General features: G+C 45.7%; 1 protein-coding gene across 1 annotated transcript in view; it reads right to left on the bottom strand.

The window, feature by feature from the left end:
• The window catches only part of KDR (kinase insert domain receptor), a 75,387-nt gene that overhangs the window by 27,443 nt on the left and 29,853 nt on the right, over positions 1 to 18,091 (bottom strand). Inside the window, exons 11-17 of the mRNA XM_081332974.1 lie at positions 10,572 to 10,695; positions 9,576 to 9,684; positions 7,947 to 8,291; positions 6,237 to 6,383; positions 4,442 to 4,573; positions 948 to 1,054; positions 41 to 176 (exon numbers count right to left, since the gene is read on the bottom strand). Coding sequence (XP_081189100.1) covers positions 41 to 176; positions 948 to 1,054; positions 4,442 to 4,573; positions 6,237 to 6,383; positions 7,947 to 8,291; positions 9,576 to 9,684; positions 10,572 to 10,695 — 1,100 coding nt within the window. The remainder of the gene's footprint in view (positions 1 to 40; positions 177 to 947; positions 1,055 to 4,441; positions 4,574 to 6,236; positions 6,384 to 7,946; positions 8,292 to 9,575; positions 9,685 to 10,571; positions 10,696 to 18,091) is intronic.

Raw genomic sequence — 18,091 nt, 5'->3', positions numbered from 1 at the left:
TCAGGACAAACACCCATTGGTCTGAAGGAACAGAGCAAACCTAGCTTCAGCCTATCCCGAGGGAACTCCCATTTATTGGCATCATAAGGGAGGCGTTCACACTGCTCATTCATAGGTACTTCATCAGGATCCATGATGATAGACAGGTAGCCAGTTTTTAGTTCTCCTCCATTGGCCTGAAAGAAACACAATGATCAAACAATCATAGCTTATACTTACTGTGGAGTCCTCTGCCATCTCTCACATTTACCAGCATTGTAAAGATTTGAAGGGTGGGGTTTGGGGTTGTTGTTTCGTTTTTTGCCAGAAATGCAAGAATGTTGTTTTTTTCCAATACACGTAGCCATCAGCCCTCACTGAAAGATATATTTCAGTTTGGAGGAGATGAATAAATTATATTCAGAACAAATATGGGACTAAAAAGTTCCATTTAGCTTATGAGTAGATTTTAGTGGGATATTGTTATTGGCACGTTGTTTGTAGTTATATTAAAGGGGAGTTAAAGCACATTATGAATTTGGTTAATTGTATATTATGCATAATTTTTATTTAGAATATGATTATTGTAACTATAATCCTGTATTTAGCTCTGGGAAGTGGGGGGGGGGAAGTGGGCGGGTTTGGGGTGGGAGGGATTTGGGGATGTATTGTAAAATTTTGTTTTTGTAAAACTCTTTAATAAAAAAAAAGAAAAAAAGAAAGTTGCTTTATTGGTATCTGAAAAGAGGACCTTTTCTCCCCCTCCTCCCCCCCACCAATTAAAAGCAAAATATTTGTATGCCTTCCGTGCTCTGCAGGAATGTGATGCCCCAAGGAAGGGAAGGGTGGGGGGGGAGCCTCAGTTGGTTTCAAGACAAAGCCGAGAAGCAGACAAAAGGACACCCGTCAGGTTTCATTTGTTATGCAAGACTAATGCCAACAGACACTGGGAGGGTTGGTTTCATTACCCGTTTAACAGTCCGGAGAATGATGACAAGGAGTAGCCAGAAGAACATGGCAATGACTGCTGTTCCAACAAGAATAATGAGCTCAAAGTTTCTTTTCTCATCAGTCCCTGGGAAGAAAGAATGACATGATTCATTGATAGGATCCAAAGCCGTTGGAACAGGACATCGGCTGAAATACTTCAAGGGCACTTTCTTGTCCAAGAAAGAAAAAAAATTAGATGCCCAACACCTAACAAGTCTAAGACCAAAAAAAAAACCCTGTCAAGAAAATATCATATTTTTCTTTGAGACAAAATGCAACCACCACCACTACCATCATCATCATCGCTCCCTGTACCCAGTGCTTTTTTTGTAAAAGAAAAAGGTGCCGGAACTCACACATGTCATACAACCTGCCTTGCCGACCCTACAAGGTTCCATCCAAAAAAGGTGCCGGAACTCCGTTCTGAGCGTTCTGTGAGAAAAAAAGCCCTGCCTGTACCACACAAATACTGAGCACAAATACTGGTTACAATACTGTCCTGGTAAACATATGATCAAGTTCTTCTTCACTATTCTAGTATAAGCTAGAGATTGACATGGCCATAGATTCACATGGCCATAGATTCACATGGACAGAGGTTCACATAGCCAGAGATTCATGTAGCCAGAGATCCACATGGACAGAGATCCACATGGACAAAGATTCACATGGCCAGAGATCCACATGGAGAGATATCCATATGGCCAGAAATCCACATGGTCAGAAATTCACATGGCCAGAGATTCACATAGCTTAGAGATTCACATAGCTATGGCAGCAACAGCAATTCACCCAAATCGTGCAAAATAGGCACCGGATTCACTTCATTTTAGGGTTTGGGTCTCAACCAGCATGGATGGTCTAGTGCAAATTTCACCCAATGGCCCATCAGCCCTGGAAAGGACCTTGTGACCCATCATCCAATCTGGATGATCAAGAAAGATCGCTGATACTTGATGTCTTTTGTCATTGGTATAACCCAGGAGTAGGCAACCTTGGCTCTTTTACGACTCATGGACTTCAACTCTCAGAATTCTTGACCCAGCCATGCTGAGGGGAAAGGGAGAGGTTTCCAAGCTGAGCCATGCTGGCTGAGGAATTCTGGGAGTTGAAGTCCATGAGTCATAAAAGTGCCAAGGTTGCCTACCCCTGCCCCAGGGTATAGTCAAAAGCAGGGGTCTTCAAACTTGGCCCTTTTATGACTCGTGGACTTCAGCTCCCAGAATTCCTGAGCCAGCCATGCTGTGGGGAAAGGGAGAGGTTTCCAAGCTGAGCCATGCTGGCTCAGGAATTCTGGGAGTTGAAGTCCATGAGTCATAAAAGCGCCAAGGTTGCCTACCCCTGCCCCAGAGTATAGTGAAAAGCAGGGGTCTTCAAACTTGGCCCTTTTATGACTCGTGGACTTCAGCTCCCAGAATTCCTGAGCCAGCCATGCTGAGGGGAAAGGGAGAGGTTTCCAAGCTGAGCCATGCTGGCTCAGGAATTCTGGGAGTTGAAGTCTGCAAGTCATAAAAGAGCCAAGGTTGCCTACCCATGGTATAACCAGATGACATTGGGCGCTGACCTTAAGAATTGAAGCTATTTAAAGAAGGATTCCTAGTCTAAGTGGCTATGTAGAGAGTGGATTTCCTTACTAAATATCAGCAAGGATAAGGATACTCATTTCCAAGTGAGTAATGCACTACTGCAGCATTAAGGGCCCTCCTTTCTCATTTGTGCTTGGGCGTTTTGCTCTGATTGAAAGACACTGCTAAAAAAAAGACAAACAAGGACTCTGAATTACTTTAAGAAAGTTTTCCACGTGCTTGCCCCTGCCACACACAAATGAGAGTTTAATGGGGGGAAAAACATTATTATATTTTCCAGAGCAAACAGTCATTGCAAGTGCTAAGTCCACCGTTATATACTGTATGTATATTCCAGTGAGAGAGAGATCAGAGATAAGAGAGAGAGAGAATAAAGCTTCAGTGGTTTCCACTAAAAAAAAGGAAAGGAAAGAAAACATGTTAGGTTCTAAGGAAACAAATCTTATTTGTTAAATAACCGATGTTATACATTTGCGCAAAGGATTATTTACAGACATTTTGCATCCAGCAATAAGAAGTTGCTTAGCACACAACACGTCCACCTCAGGCTCCAACACTGTAAGAATAACAGGATGTAACTCTGACGTGCTTGTTTTTTCGTTTTAAAAAAAACAACCCAAAACTTGTGACATTGAAGCAGTACTTTTGAAAAACGGTACAGGGAAATAGTATATTGATATTTAAGCATATTAACATGAAATCGCAGGGCTGTGCATTCAGTATCGGAAGAGTGTTTTGGAGCATGCAGAGGCATGAATAGTTCACCCATCTGAAACTCTTTCAAGCAGCCGTTTCTTTTCTTAAGACTGCAGAATCTTTTTGTAATCTCAAGAAAGATGCAGCTGCTTTAAAAAGTGGGGGACATGTGCCATATAATGTTTGCATTGCCATGTGCTCCAAGAGGTCTTTTTTTTAATAGTACCCCAAATATTAAATAGCCTTGTTCGACATCATAATACAAAGAGTAAGTATTTAAGTAATTGGCACACTTGGCTTAACTTAAAAGAGCCACTCAGAAATTATCTAAATGTAGTATATGTAGGTGAAACTCAAATACTTTGGCCACCTAATGAGAAGGAAGGACTCACTGGAGAAGAGCCTAATGCTGGGAAAGGTGGAGGGCAAGAGAAGAAGGGGACGACAGAGAATGAGGTGGCTGGATGGAGTCACTGAAGCAGTAGGCAAGAAGATGGTAGAGGACAGGAAGGCCTGGAGGAACGTTGTCCATGGGGTCACGATGGGCCGGACATGACTTCGCAACTAACAACAAGAAGTATATGTAGGAGAAAGGATGGCAGAACTTACACTGCCAGCACAGAACTAAATCTTTAACTAACTTTAAGCAGGTGCCAACCGTTATTTGAGAAGAATCCCTCTGCATAAGCTTTAGCAATAAATTAGTTTAACTGAACCTTCATGTGTAGGCCTGGTCTTTCATGCCTGGCAGTATAATCCACATCACTCATAGGTTCCAAGGTTTTCCACTTAAATTTTGCCACTTCTCCTATGGCTGCCATCCAGTTTCTGGATTTCCTGTCTGGCCTCAGATTTGGCAAGCTTGCTTCTTCTCTTCAGTTCCCTTTTAATTTCACTATCAATTGATCTAGTACAGGGGTCTTCAAACTCGGCCCTTTTATGACTCATGGACTTCAATTCCCAGAATTCCTCAGCCAGTGTGCCTGGCTGAGGAATTCTGGGAGTTGAAGTCCATGAGTCATAAAAGGGCCGAGTTTGAAGACCTCTGATCTAGTAGCATCTGGACTTGCATTAACAGAGTGAACACAGTTCTAAGGAGTTAGCCCACAGAGGTAACCTAGTTCTAAGGAGGAATGACCCAGAAAGTAAGACTTTCCACCGTCAGCCTGGAAATGCATAGTGCCACTAACCTTCCACTTCAAAAAATGCAGCTGCTTTTGTACAACCCAGGACATTGCAGGCGTCGCACATATAAAGGCCTTCATCTTCCTTTCTCACCCTTTGTATGGTGAGACGTTGGTTCCCATCTTTCAGGACAATACCTTGTAGCAGACACAAGAAGGAGAAAGAACTTTTATTTTGCTATAACTTGGTCGACTCTGTGGTTAAAATAAATATACTGAGGTAAATAACTATTTCTAGTTTTGGACTTTCTTCTCATCCCACATGAAAGAAAACCAAGTTTAAAAGGTAAAGGTTCCCCCGCACATGCGTGCTAGTCGTTTCCAACTCTAGGGGCCGTTGCTCATCTCCATTTCAAAGCCGAAGAGCCAGCGCTTGTCCGAGGACGTCTCCGTGGTCATGTGGCTGGCATGACTAGATGCCAAAGGCGCACGGAACGCTGTTACCTTCCCACCGTAGTGGTCCCTATTTTTCTACTTGCATTTTTACGTGCTTTCGAACTGCTAGGTTGGCAGAAGCTGGGACGAGTAACAGGCGCTCACTCTGTTACGCGGCACTCGGGATTTGACCCACCAAACTGCCGACCTTCTGATCGACAAGCTCAGCGTCCTAACCCACTGAGCCACTGCGTCCCTTTCATTTTTATATATGTATATATACAGTATTATTACTTTTTATAGGATTGGGAATAGGGTGGGGTCGGGGTTAGGGTTAGGATTTTTTAAAATAACATTCTTAATATGTAGCAAACAGCATGTTGTCTGAATTCGTGTATTAAAAAAACACAATGAATAGTAACTAATTATCATAAACAATGTTAATTAATCACTCAACAGTCTTTTTCTTACTAGTATATATTCAGTGTTACATATCACATTCCTTTCTCCCTAACTCATTTTTCTAGCCATTGATAAAAATTATCCCATGTTCTAAAATGCACTGAATCTTCTTTCACTTTTATCCTTAAAGTCAATCTATCCATTTCTAAAATGTTCTTAATTAGTTCTTCTTCAGTTAGTAAGTTTTCATTTTTCCAGCCTTGGGCAAATACAATTCTTGCTGCAGTCAGTACATGTAAAATTAAATATGTACAGTCTTTCTCATAATTTGCTCCTATTATTCTGGCTTAAAGTCTATTTGTCTTTTTTGGACTTGATTTTTCTGCTGAGGTACAGCCCTGAGACATATATAGTCATGATAATGGTGATACAATATGATTGAAACCAGCTCAACACATTTCTAGTCCTAGTAAAGGCTTCCAATCAAAGTGAGGGACCTCAGTACCAATCTGAGAACTGTAAATATAATTAACCAATATAGTTGGTTGGACTTTGGACATCTATTTCTCCTGCTGGGACTTATATATCTTGTATCATTTTTCATTTAATCAGGGTTTTTTTGTCAATTTTTTCTTTTGTTTAGTCATTTTGTTTAACCCCAAAAAATAAATCAACGGCAATGGTTTTCACGGTGCAACCCTTCGACATGATAAGTGAAGTGTATAATGCTCCTTGTGAATAAAATTGATGGTTTACTGGGGTTAGAATTGGGCAAGAAATTAAGGTAGCTCTTATTAAAAGATATAACTGACAGGCATCGGCAGGAGAGGTAGTAGATGTCGGAGGGGGGGGCAGAAATAGAGCCTGCCTCCCAACGGCATCACAATTTTGTTCACTGAACGATCAATAAGGACTGATAGGAGCATTTAAGAGACATTAACAGAAAAAAAAGTACTTCTTGGATAAGCAATACATGGAGTTTTGCAACGTCAACAGGCAACTGGGTAGAAGAGGACTTCCTCACCTGAATCTTCAATAAGAGAATTGTTGTTTTTAAACCAAGTGATGTGTGGGGAAGGGATCCCACTTGCTGTGCAAACAACCTCTATGGTTTCGCCAATGTTTGTGGTCTGATTCTGAGGGAGTCCTGTAATTGTGGGTGCCACCGGTTCTGTTTGCAAGAAATACAGAGGTTAAGAGCAGGTCCTGGAACATGCCCCTCTAGGAAGGCAAACTTGAAAGCAACTGATGCTTCATTGTGGTCAATGGGAGGAATACAACGGTTAGTAGCCTTGCTCTAAGTTCTTTCCTACAATTGCAGAACGAACGCAAAATGTTCCAGCGCAAATACAGGGAATTTGTTTTGTGTCAATCAAATTTCTAATTTATTTCAGATGCACAACCTAAATCCCTGGGAGATGGGAATACAGCCCCTAGGATAAATGTGATCAAATTTAATGGTTAAAGTAAAAAAACAAAAAAAAAACCAGGGAACTCATCGGGAATGTAGTCATACTAACTCAACTTGATTTCCATTCACTGTAAAATGAAATCAAATGCACTTTTTGCTCTAGCCAACACCCATTACTTTCGGAGTGCGGTCTCTTGCACATCGTTCAAGTTCTATTGTGGCCTTTGGCCCCACAAAGTTGCACAACCCAACCAATGGTTTACACAGTAAATAAACCTGCAAGAAAAGACACACTTTGAGAACAATCTTAAATATGTTTATTTTGGTAATGCTGCATTTTGATCTGTATTTTCTGGCTTTGCAGGATGATCGCTGCTTAAGTGTTAAATTGCTCTAGGGCGGCCTCGTTGGACAATGACTGTTGAAACTGACAGCACAATTTCCTGTTATTTGGAGCCTGGGAAACACATGAAAATTATAGGGTGATTTCCAAGCTTGCCATTGGACAAAACTTGACGGGCACTCTGTGTACACCATATAGAGTCTTTGCCTACCAATAAAATTAACTGTCCTTGCTGTAGAGCACTTAGGGGGACACTAGAGTTAATGCTAGGAGCATATACAGAAACAGGGGTGAACCCCCTCATCCATAATCAGTGGAACAACCTGCCTCCGGGAGTTGTGACTGCTCCAACACTGGACGTTTTTAAGAAGAGGCTGGACAACCACTTGTCTGAAATGGCCTAGGGCAGTGATGGCGAACCTTTTAGAGATGGAGTGCCCAAACTGCAACCCAAAACCCACTTACGTATCATCGGGTGTCAGGTGGGCATGGCCCATTGGGTGGGTGTGCCCAACTGGGTGGGCATGGCCCACTGGGTGGGCGTGGCTGCAGTGATAACGGCAGACTGGGTAGGACTAAAAAGTTCAATCAATCAATTCCAACTTTGCAAGATCTTTTTTTCCCCGCGAGAAGTTGAAATTGATTGATTGAACGAACCTTTTTTTTTCTTTGCACAGGGAGGCAGAGATCTAAAACGAAAAGGTTTTATAAAACCCAGCTGAGGGCCTAGGACTGGGGCGACGGTGCACGTGCCCACAGAGAAGGCCCACGCGTGCCATAGGTTTGCCACCATGGGTATAGGATTTACTACCTGAGCAGGTGGTTGGACTAGAAGACCCCCAAGGTCCCTTCCAACTCTATTGTTATTATATGATCATTGTTTTGGCCTACTGTTAAGTGGATTCAATTTGGGTGAGAAATAAATCGAATAAAACTGAATGCAACATTTCCCCCAGCTGGTCAGACAGCATTGAGCTTACCATGAATGGTGAGATGTTTGACAAGGCAGTGTTGAGTTTTACTCTTTGTGTCCAGAGCGATGCACACGTATTCCCCGCTATCTTGGAGGGTGATGTTGTGGAGGAAGAGACTCAGGGTAACGTTCTCCCTATTGACCTCTGTGGTGGTGCCGTTTAGTTTCTGGAGGGCCTCCAAATTCTTGCAAACAGGCATAGGAACTCTCTCCAAGCAAGTCCCTGAAGCGCGAGGGCTGAATTTAAACCAGGTGAGGTTTTGGAAGGTGTGCTTGTCTGCGGTACATTGCAAGGTTACGTTGTGCTTCTTAGTAGGCTGGCCTTGAGGCTGGAGGCTGATCTCAAGGCCTCCTGGGAAGGAAAGAATGAGAATAAAAGAAAAAAAAAGAGTCAGAAAGGACCTAAAGCAGTGCCCCCCCCAACCTTTGTGGTTTGGCAGCCCAGTTGAGGGAGAGAGGGAACCGGGCTACACGAGCGCTGGGCTCGTGCGTGCGCACAGCTCAACTCACGTGAGTGGCAGACCGGCCTCCACACGCATGCACGCGCAGCTCGACTAGTGGAGCTGTGCACTGCCAACCCGCCACTCGCGCAGCCCGGTTCCCCTCTTCCCCCCCCGCCCCGCCCCAGCCGTGTGAGGTGCAGTGTGCGAGTTATAAAGTGCAGCCAGCCTGCCACTCGCGCGAGTCCAGCTGTGCGCGTGCATGTGTGCCACCCTGCCATTGGTGCGGCCTGGTTGTAAATAGGCCACAGCCCGACAGTGGATTGCAGTCCAGGGATTGGGGATCCCTGATCTAAAGGAAATTATCAGAGAGCCAATGCCTGTCGTGCCCTAAAAACAGAATAATGCTTGATGAGTCTTATATTGAAATATTCTGAGATCTCTTCAGAGGCCTCTAATAGGAAAGCACAGGGCTTTTTTTCTCATAGAACGCTCAGAACGGAGTTCCGGCACCTTTTTTTGGATGGAACCTTGTAGGGTAGGCAAGGCGGGTTGTATGATGTGTGTGAGTTCCGGCACCTTTTTCTTTTACAAAAAAAGCACTGGGAAAGCATCCATAATCACTCAGGCAAAGCCTCACCCCATTTCACATGTATGAAAAATGAAGAAGGTTTTGATCTAGAAACTGAGGCCGCCATCTTAAGCTTTATTATTATTATTATTATTATTATTATTATTATTATTATTATTATTATTATTATTATTATTATTATTATTATTATTATTATTATTATTATTATTATTATTATCTTTCCTGGAAATGTTCATTGAGAAAATGAGTGGACTGTATTTCTACTGGCTACTTCAAGGATGGGCTACAGGCTGGAAAGAACTTTCTTTCAACCAGGGTGGATGGAAGTTAAACCTCTGAGAAAACCTCTCCCTTGAGGAAAGGTTTAAGCCTGACCTTTGACACCAGGCGTCCCATTTCAATTTCTGAAACATCCCCCCCCCCAAAATCTGGAAGGTTTTTGGAACCTGCCAAAACAGACTGGGTGTTCCTTGATCCCCAAAAAAACCTGGCCTTCCCGCCATGATCTTTGACATTCATCGGGGAAGTATTTCTACGCACACTTAATCAACAGGAGGGCATGCTTAGAAAAATGTGGTAGGTGTGTTCAGAAAGCAAGACTTACTAGTTACATGAAAAGAGATGACTCTTTCACCCTCTCCGGCTTTATTATTTGCTACACACCTGTACAAGGTGGACACATTTGCTGCTTGAACGGTGAGGCTGCTAACAGTCTACAAGAGAAAAAGCCAAGCGGGCTCTATGATTAAACAATAAATTTACTTTAAAAAGAAAAAGAAAAAGTCAAGAGGTTTAAGGCTAAAATGGTGAGCTGGTCTTTTGCAAAATGAGTCAATGGAACATGGCATCCTATTAGTTTATCCTTGGCTACTCCTTCTATCGCGACACAAATCCACCCTTGCTTGACGGATCCTATTGGCATCTGAAATTTAGATGATCAGTTGGCTACCCTCTGGGGTGAATAGAAGTAAAACTGTTGATCATTCCTCGACTCTCTTGCAACAATGGTCAAGAGACAAGTTTATTGTGGCCCATAAAAATCCGGAGATGAAGTGAAGCTGAAAAACCAGCACACATCTTTCCATACTCCACTGATCAGAATTAACCCTGACTCATATAAAACGTAGACCCAATGAGTTCAAAATGAATTTCCTGCTAAGAATCAAATCATTGACCTAAGAATTGTCACATAAATAGAGAAAGATATTAAATAATGTTGCTTAAAATTGCAGCTTGAAGCTATAAAGCAGTGGTCTTCAAACTTGGCAACTTTAAGACTTATGGACTTCAACTCCCAGAAGTCCTCAGCTGGCTGACGAATTCTGGGAGTTGAAGTCCACAAGTCTTAAAGTTGCCAAGTTTAAAGAACCCTGCTATAAAAGGAAACTGCATAGTTACTAGAGAAAAGCCATTATCTTATGGGGCTTGACTCCAAATAAACAAATATAGGACTGTCATCATCGTAATATCCATATTGCTTCTCATGTCATATTAAAAATCTTATTGATGCATAGCAAGAATTGCAATGTAGCAACTTAAGGTCTGCTACCAAACTTTCCAACAGCTTTGCAAACAGCAAATAAGAAAATCAATATCTCACCTTCATTTTCCCAGCAACAGCAACAAACTGATCTTTTAAGATCTCAATCTGATTTCCACCCCTTCGGTCTGCTATGGTTTTCCATTTCTTACACGCATAGGGATTATTCCCGATTCCAGCTCGGCTGAGAAAAATATAAGAAATGTCATCTTATACATCTATGCTCTGCTAACAAAATTATCACAACAAAAGTATCACAATTGTTAACAGCAGGTGGCAAACTACCTGCAATGTTCATTGTGGAACATTCTCTCTACAATACATTAAGATTGTTAACTGGCCAGATATCTTGCCCCTATATCAGGGATAGGCAACCTTGGCTCTTTTATGACTCGTGGACTTCAACTCCCAGAATTCCTGAGCCAGCCATGCTGAGGGGAAAGGGAGAGGTTTCCAAGCTGAGCCAGGCTGGCTGAGGAATTCTGGGAGTTGAAGTCCACCAGTCATAAAGCAGCCTAGGCCATGGTAGGCAGCCTTGGCTCTTTTATGACTCGTGGACTTCAACTCCCAGAATTCCTGAGCCAGCCATGCTGAGGGGAAAGGGAGAGGTTTCCAAGATGAGCCACGCTGGCTCAGGAATTTTGCCCTATATGTTTAATTTAGATCTTTTGAGTGTTTTTGTTTTTATTCTTTTAAAAAGTTTTCAGCAGTTTTAACTAATATAGTTTTTGAACTGTAAGCCACTCAGACTCATTGACTAAGACTGGTGGCCACAGAAATTGAATGAATGAATGAATGATGAATTAATTAATTATATTAATTAATTAATTAATATAAATTGTCAGTAAAGTGAGGTTAAAACCCATGTACCAGTCATCTCACTTTCTGTGAATCACTTGGAGTAGGGAAATGAAACCATCACATTAAGATCTCACTGCCAATATTTGCAGTAGCTCGCTGATCAGCTGATCCATGGATCAACTGATCCATGGGTGCTTGACAGCTGAAGGTGGAGTTAGGGAGGTAGAAGTTCCCTATAGGTGCTTTATGAATAGAGTGAGTCCATGAGAATATCTGATTGTGCAAACAAACTTGGTCACCACGATACAAAAAGGATGCTGAGACTCTAGAACAGACATGTCAAACACAAGGCCCGAGGGCCGGATCCGGCCTGTGAAGTGGTTTCATGCGGCCCTCGAAGCCATCCTGGAAACAGTGAGGGAATGGCCCCCACTGCCTTGGCCCTGGCCCAGAGACCCTCCTTCTGCCAGAGACCCTCAGATCTGTCCCACTCCTGCCCAGGCCCCCATAGGCACCCTTGATGCGAACGATGTAGAGCTGGCCACGCCCATCCAGTAGGCCATATGCACTCTAGCCACACCCATCCAGTAGGCCACGCCCACCCTGGCCATGCCCACCCGGCCCCCTGAGGGCAACCGCATGCTGATGTGGCCCTCAATGAAATTGAGTTTGACACTCCTGCTCTAGAAAGAGCGCAGAGAAAAGCAACAAAGATGATTAGGAGACTGGAAGCTAAAACATATGAAGAACAGTTACAGAAAGTGGGCATGGCTAGTCTAGTGAAGAGAAGAACCATGATAGCAGTGTTCTAATATTTGAGGGGGCGTCCACCGAGAGGAGGGGGTCAATCTATCCTCCAAAGCACTTGAAGGCAGGACAAGAAGCAACGGATGGAAACTAAGAAGAGAATCAACCTAGATCTAGGGAGAAACTTCCTGACAGTGAGAACAATTAATCAGTAGAACAACTTGCCTCTAGAAATTGTGGGTGCTTCCAACACTGGAGGTTTTTAAGAAGCAATTGGGCAACCATTTTCTGAAAGGATGCAGGCTTTCCTGCTTGAGCAGGGGGTTGGACTAGAAGACCTCCAAGGTCACTTCAAACTTTGTTATTCCGCTATTGTTTTCTCAACTTCTGTGGCCTGCAGCTGTGCAACATTCAGTTCCAAGAATGCTGAGTAAAGCGTTCTTCAGAAAAGCCGCAGCAAGCAGAGACAAGTATTCAAGGCACTACTGAACAGCATCCTCAACTGGTTGGGTATAACACTGAAGGGCAAAAATGTCTTATCTGCTGCAATATTTTTCGGCATCTCCTATTTTGGGATCATAAAAAGGTAAAGGTAAAGGTTCCCCCGCACATGCGTGCTAGTCGTTTCCGACTCTAGGGGCCGGTGCTCATCTCCGTTTCAAAGCCGAAGAGCCAGCGCTTGTCCGAGGACGTCTCCGTGGTCATGTGGCTGGTATGACTAGATGCCAAAGGCGCATGGAACGCTGTTACCTTCCCACCAGAGTGGTCCCTATTTTTCTACTTGCATTTTTACGTGCTTTCGAACTGCTAGGTGGGCAGAAGCTGGGACAAGTAACAGGCGCTTACTCTGTTACACGGCACTCAGGATTCAACCCGCCAAACTGCCAACCTTCTGATCAACAAGCTCAGCGTCCCAACCCACTGAGCCACTGCGTCCCTTGGGATCATACATAAACTCTTATCCAATGCTTAAAAGCCCTTGTTCCCGTGTGCGAAGGCCCTCAAGATATGTTTTCCTCTTTTTGGCCAGCTCAGCCCAGTTAGATATTAAAGGTAAGAAACAGTGCTTTTGCAAATAAACCTCCATTCCTAAAATCAACAGTCGGAGCTAATTTTGTTAAAAGAAAGGCAAAGATTAACATAGGAATCAATATTTCTCTGGACCTTACATAGGAAATAGTTAAGACACCAAAGGAAGAAGACAGAAAGGAAGCTATTTTCAAAACAACAACAGGAAAACAGATTCCTTTTTCTTTTCTTTTCTTTATTCTGAAAGGAAGTCTGTTCTTGTGCAAAATTCAGATAAGGGAGGCGAAGTGGCCCTTTGTCAGACGGGCACTCTATCACGCCTACCATCAATCAAGGGGCTTCCGCTGACATTCACTTTCACAAAGATAAGACATCCAGCCAAAAGAAGAGAAAACTGGGGGGGAGGGGCAGGGGGGAGAAACACTACAGACCTGTCGTATGTATGGACAAGAATAAAACCTTCCAAAGTGGAAAGTTAGCAGTCATCTATAGCCAAAATCTGGCACACAATAAAGCTGGAAGGAATCTTAAGTAGTTTTGACTTGTGGCATAACTGGACGGTAGTTGAAGATTAGTTTGTTTATTTACATTTCACACTTCTAAACCATCCATCTCTCTCAAAGAGGGGTTCTGGGTGGTGAACAATAAAACATTTGACATATAAAACAGTATATAAAAAAAATTAAAATTTTTAGAGTCAAATTTTTGAGTTAAATTTTATCTGTCTATCTACCTATCTATATACATACATACATACATACATACATACATACATACATACATACATGGAGGCAAGAGCCCTTCCTTTGCCTTTGTCTACTAAATTTTAACAGGTATTATCTATATCTATATATCTATATCTATATCTATATATCCAGGGCTTTTTTTGTCATAGAACGCTCAGAATGGAGTTCCAGCACCTTTTTTTGGATGGAACCTTGTAGGGTAGGCAAGGCGGGTTGTATGACATGTGTGAGTTCCGGCACCTTTTTGTTTTACAAAAAAAGCATTGTATATATCTATATCTATATCTATATCTATATCTATATCTATATCTATATCTATATCTATATCTATATCTATATCTATATCTATATCTATATAGATATAGATATAGATATAGATATAGATATAGATATAGATATAGATATAGATATAGATATAGATATAGATATAGATATCTATATCTATAGATATCAAGATGCCCAAGATGGCGGACGTGCTTGGCTGAGCTCCGCGAGGAGCTCCAGCAATTTTGGCGACCCTGGGAGCCCTACAGGAATGTCATTCTCTCTGTATTGGGGGTCTGGATTAGGGTCGAGGAAAGCTTCTGATGGTTACTCCTGGAGCTGCTGTGCTGCTTGTCTGGCTTGTCGGAGGGCCCCGGCTGTTCGGAGGAGTTTGGGAGAGCCGTGCAGGCCCGGAAGAACTGGCTGAGCCCCGTGCTGTGTTTTTCGGCGCCGACCAGCTGACTGTGCTCCGTGGCGCCGACCAGCTGTTTGTCGGCTTTCCGGAGGGCACCGGCTGCTCGGAGGAGTTTGGGAGAGCCGTGCAGGCCCGGAAGAACTGGCTGAGCCCCGTGCTGTTGTTTTTCGGCGCCGACCAGCTGACTGTGCTCCGCGGCGCCGACCAGCTGTTTGTCGGCTTTTCGGAGGGCCCTGGCTGTTCGGAGGAGTTTGGGAGAGCCGTGCAGGCCCGGAAGAACTGGCTGAGCCCCGGGCTGTTGTTTTTCGGCGCCGACCAGCTGACTGTGCTTCGCGGCGCCGACCAGCTGTTTGTCGGCTTTTCGGAGGGCCCCGGCTGTTCGGAGGACTTTGGGAGAGCTGTGTAGGCCCGGAAGAACTGGCTGAGCCCCGGGCTGTTGTTTTTCGGCGCCAACCAGCTGACTGTGCTTCGCGGCGCCGACCAGCTGTTTGTCGGCTTTTCGGAGGGCCCCGGCTGTTCGGAGGACTTTGGGAGAGCCGTGCAGGCCCGGAAGAACTGGCTGAGCCCCGGGCTGTTGTTTTTCGGCGCCGACCAGCTGACTGTGCTCCGCGGCGCCGATCAGCTGTTTGTCGGAGCCCGGAATAACTCGACGGAGCCGGCGACCTTGAAGAGAACTTTCCAGTTGCTCAGGAGCCGGATGCTGGTTGATTTACAACTGCTATTATGAACTACGGCTTGGAGCAGCGTCAGCGTTTTAAGCTGGAGTGGTGGAGATGGCCCTGGTTGGCGTCTGGGACGGTTGGCGGTGAGGGAGTTGGAGTGCCGCGACCGTCTTGGTACAGTGACTATGGCTGGGTGGAGTATGGACTTTTATGCCTGGACATCTGGAGGCATGGACTATTATAGCTCACTGGACCATATCCTTGAGCCCCACTCCGTGACTTTACGGGTTTTTACCCTAATCCATCTCGCTGACTGGTTTGCCCTATTGTCCTCCCTTTTTCCTTTCCCCCTGGGTTGTGGAAGGTGCCGGGTGTATAACCACTGTGAGAGAGTGGTTAAGAGTTAAGAGTTTCCATCTGTTCCGTCTTAGAGGTGAGAGCTCTAGGCGGTATCTCTTTCCCCGGCTGTATATCTCAGGCTGCTCCCCGGTTCTGACCGTTGTGAGAGAACGGGGATTGTCCCGGGGTTACCGAGCTCTAGTGGCAGAAGAGCTGGGTTTGCAGTCTGGATACTCTCCTTCCATTTTAAGATCCTCCCATTTTATTTATTTTGATCTGGGTCTGTTTTTGCTGTATTACCCAATTTTACCATGGTTTTGAGGTACTCCAGCACGGTTTTACTCGCTCTCAGGGGTGCCCCCCCATCCTGGGAGCGACCCGCCTTACCTTTTAATTTGCCTCTTGATGACGGGCCCGATTGTTGGGACCCTGAGAGATGGCCGGGCAGAAACAGGGGCCGAAGATATAAATTTAATAAGAGGCCCCTGATTACTTTTTTAGCCAAATTTTTTGTAGGGTTAGGGAGGGGGGAGGGTTGTGGTTGGTTGGAGAGGGGGGGTAATCCGCCAACTGCTGCTCAGGCCAGGCCTAGGATAGATCGCGTTGAGGGGGAGCCGGGGTCGGTCATCTCCGGAGCTCTGGAGCGGGTCGTGGGATTGCCAATTCCCACGACGATAGGGAATGGCATCAGGTGTAAGATCAGAGGGCCGTATCGACCTCCGGGAGGGCCTCTCCGCTATCTACAAGCGGTGAGGCGCTCCGACCCTCTGTCTTCGACCCAGGGTTCTGGGAGCGGGGATGTGCAGCCACCTGAGCTCCGACTGGTGTACCTGAATGCCAGGTCCGTTGCTAATAAGGCTCCCCTCGTCCGGGATCTGGTCGAGGGTGAGCAAGCGGACCTGGCCTGCATCACGGAAACCTGGTTGGGCCCAGAGGGTGGTATCCCCCTGGTTGATCTTTGCCCACCAGGCTTCCGGGTGCTACACCGGCCTCGGACTCAGGGTAGGGGTGGGGGAGTGGCTGTGGTTATGAGGGAGACCTTATGTCCGCAGGAGGCCACCGTTCCTCAGATAGTCGGGTGTGAATCTCTCTTATTGAGGTTTGGTCCCAGGGTGCAGTTGGGCTTGCTGCTCGCGTACCTTTCGCCTAGTCACGTAGCAGCAGCCCTGCCTGAGCTTCTCGATATCCTCTCAGGGCTGGTGATTGAGTTTCCCAAACTTATGGTTTTGGGAGACTTCAATCTACCATCCCTGGGAGGAGCATCTGAGTTAGCTCGGGAGTTCATGGCTTCCATGACGGCCATGTACCTGACGCAGGTAATTCATGGACCGACTCATGAGGGAGGCCACACCCTTGACTTGGTTTTCTTATCTGGTCGGTGGTTAGATGATCTTGGTGGGGGCTCCCCAATTGTTATGCCCCTGTCATGGACCGATCATCATCTCCTGCGGCTGGTCTTCCGTTTTGCCACTCCCCACCGTGGGGTTGTTGAGCCAACTAGATGGTTCCGCCCCAGGCGCTTAATGGACCCTGAGAGGTTTCAGGCAGCGCTGGGGTCCCCACCTGCCTCCTCAGCTCACAGCTCGGCAGATGCCTTAGTGGAAGCCTGGGAAAGGACGGCCACGGAGGCACTTGACCGAGTTGTACCCTTGCGGCCCCAGACCCGGCGCAGATCCCAATGGGCTCCATGGTTTTCCGCGGAGCTCCGGGAGATGAAGCGTCGGAGACGGGGCCTAGAGAGCGTTTGGAGGTCCAGCCGATCTGAATCCGACCGATTGCGACTAAGAACCCACATTAGGTCTTATCTCGCAGCGATGAGGGTAGCGAGATCTAACTACTTCGCTGCCCTCATCGCGTCCGCAGATAATCGCCCGGCCGCCCTGTTTAGGGTGACCCGCTCCCTCCTTAACCAGGAGGTGAGTGGGGAACCCTTGCAGGGGCGTGCCGAGGAATTTAGTCAACATCTGTTGGACAAAATCGCTCGGATTCGGACCGGTTTGGACTCCGACTGGGCAGTATCGGACGATCAGGACACGAGCGATCTTGTCAATGTCACCTGGGAGGAGTTCGATCCTGTAACTCCGGAGGAAGTGGACAGGATCATGGGGAGGCTGAGCTCCACCACATGTTTATTGGACCCGTGCCCTTCCTGGCTGGTTTATGCAGCCCGGGAGGGGACACGAGGCTGGTTCCAGGCGGTTATATCTGCCTCTCTGAGTGAGGGTAGTTTTCCCGCCGCCTTGAAAGAGGCGGTGGTGAGACCTCTCCTCAAGAAGCCTGCCTTGGACCCGGCTGTTTTGAATAACTTTCGTCCGGTCTCCAACCTTCGCTTTCTTGCGAAGGTTGTTGAGAGTGTGGTGGCGCATCAGATCCCTCTGGTCCTGGATGAAGCGGATTATCTAGACCCGTACCAATCGGGCTTCAGGCCCAGGTACAGCACGGAGACGGCATTGGTCGCGCTGGTGAATGATCTCTGGAGGGCTCGGGACAGGGGATACTCCTCTGTTCTAGTCCTATTAGACCTCTCAGCGGCTTTCGATACCATCGACCATGGTATCCTGCTGCGGCGTCTCAGGG

Source organism: Vipera berus (assembly GCF_964194415.1).
Source record: "Vipera berus genome assembly, chromosome: 7".
In the NCBI taxonomy this organism is placed as follows: Eukaryota; Metazoa; Chordata; class Lepidosauria; order Squamata; family Viperidae; genus Vipera; species Vipera berus.
The sequence above is the reverse complement of the archived record's forward strand: the minus strand, read 5'-3'. Positions and strand labels throughout refer to the sequence as shown.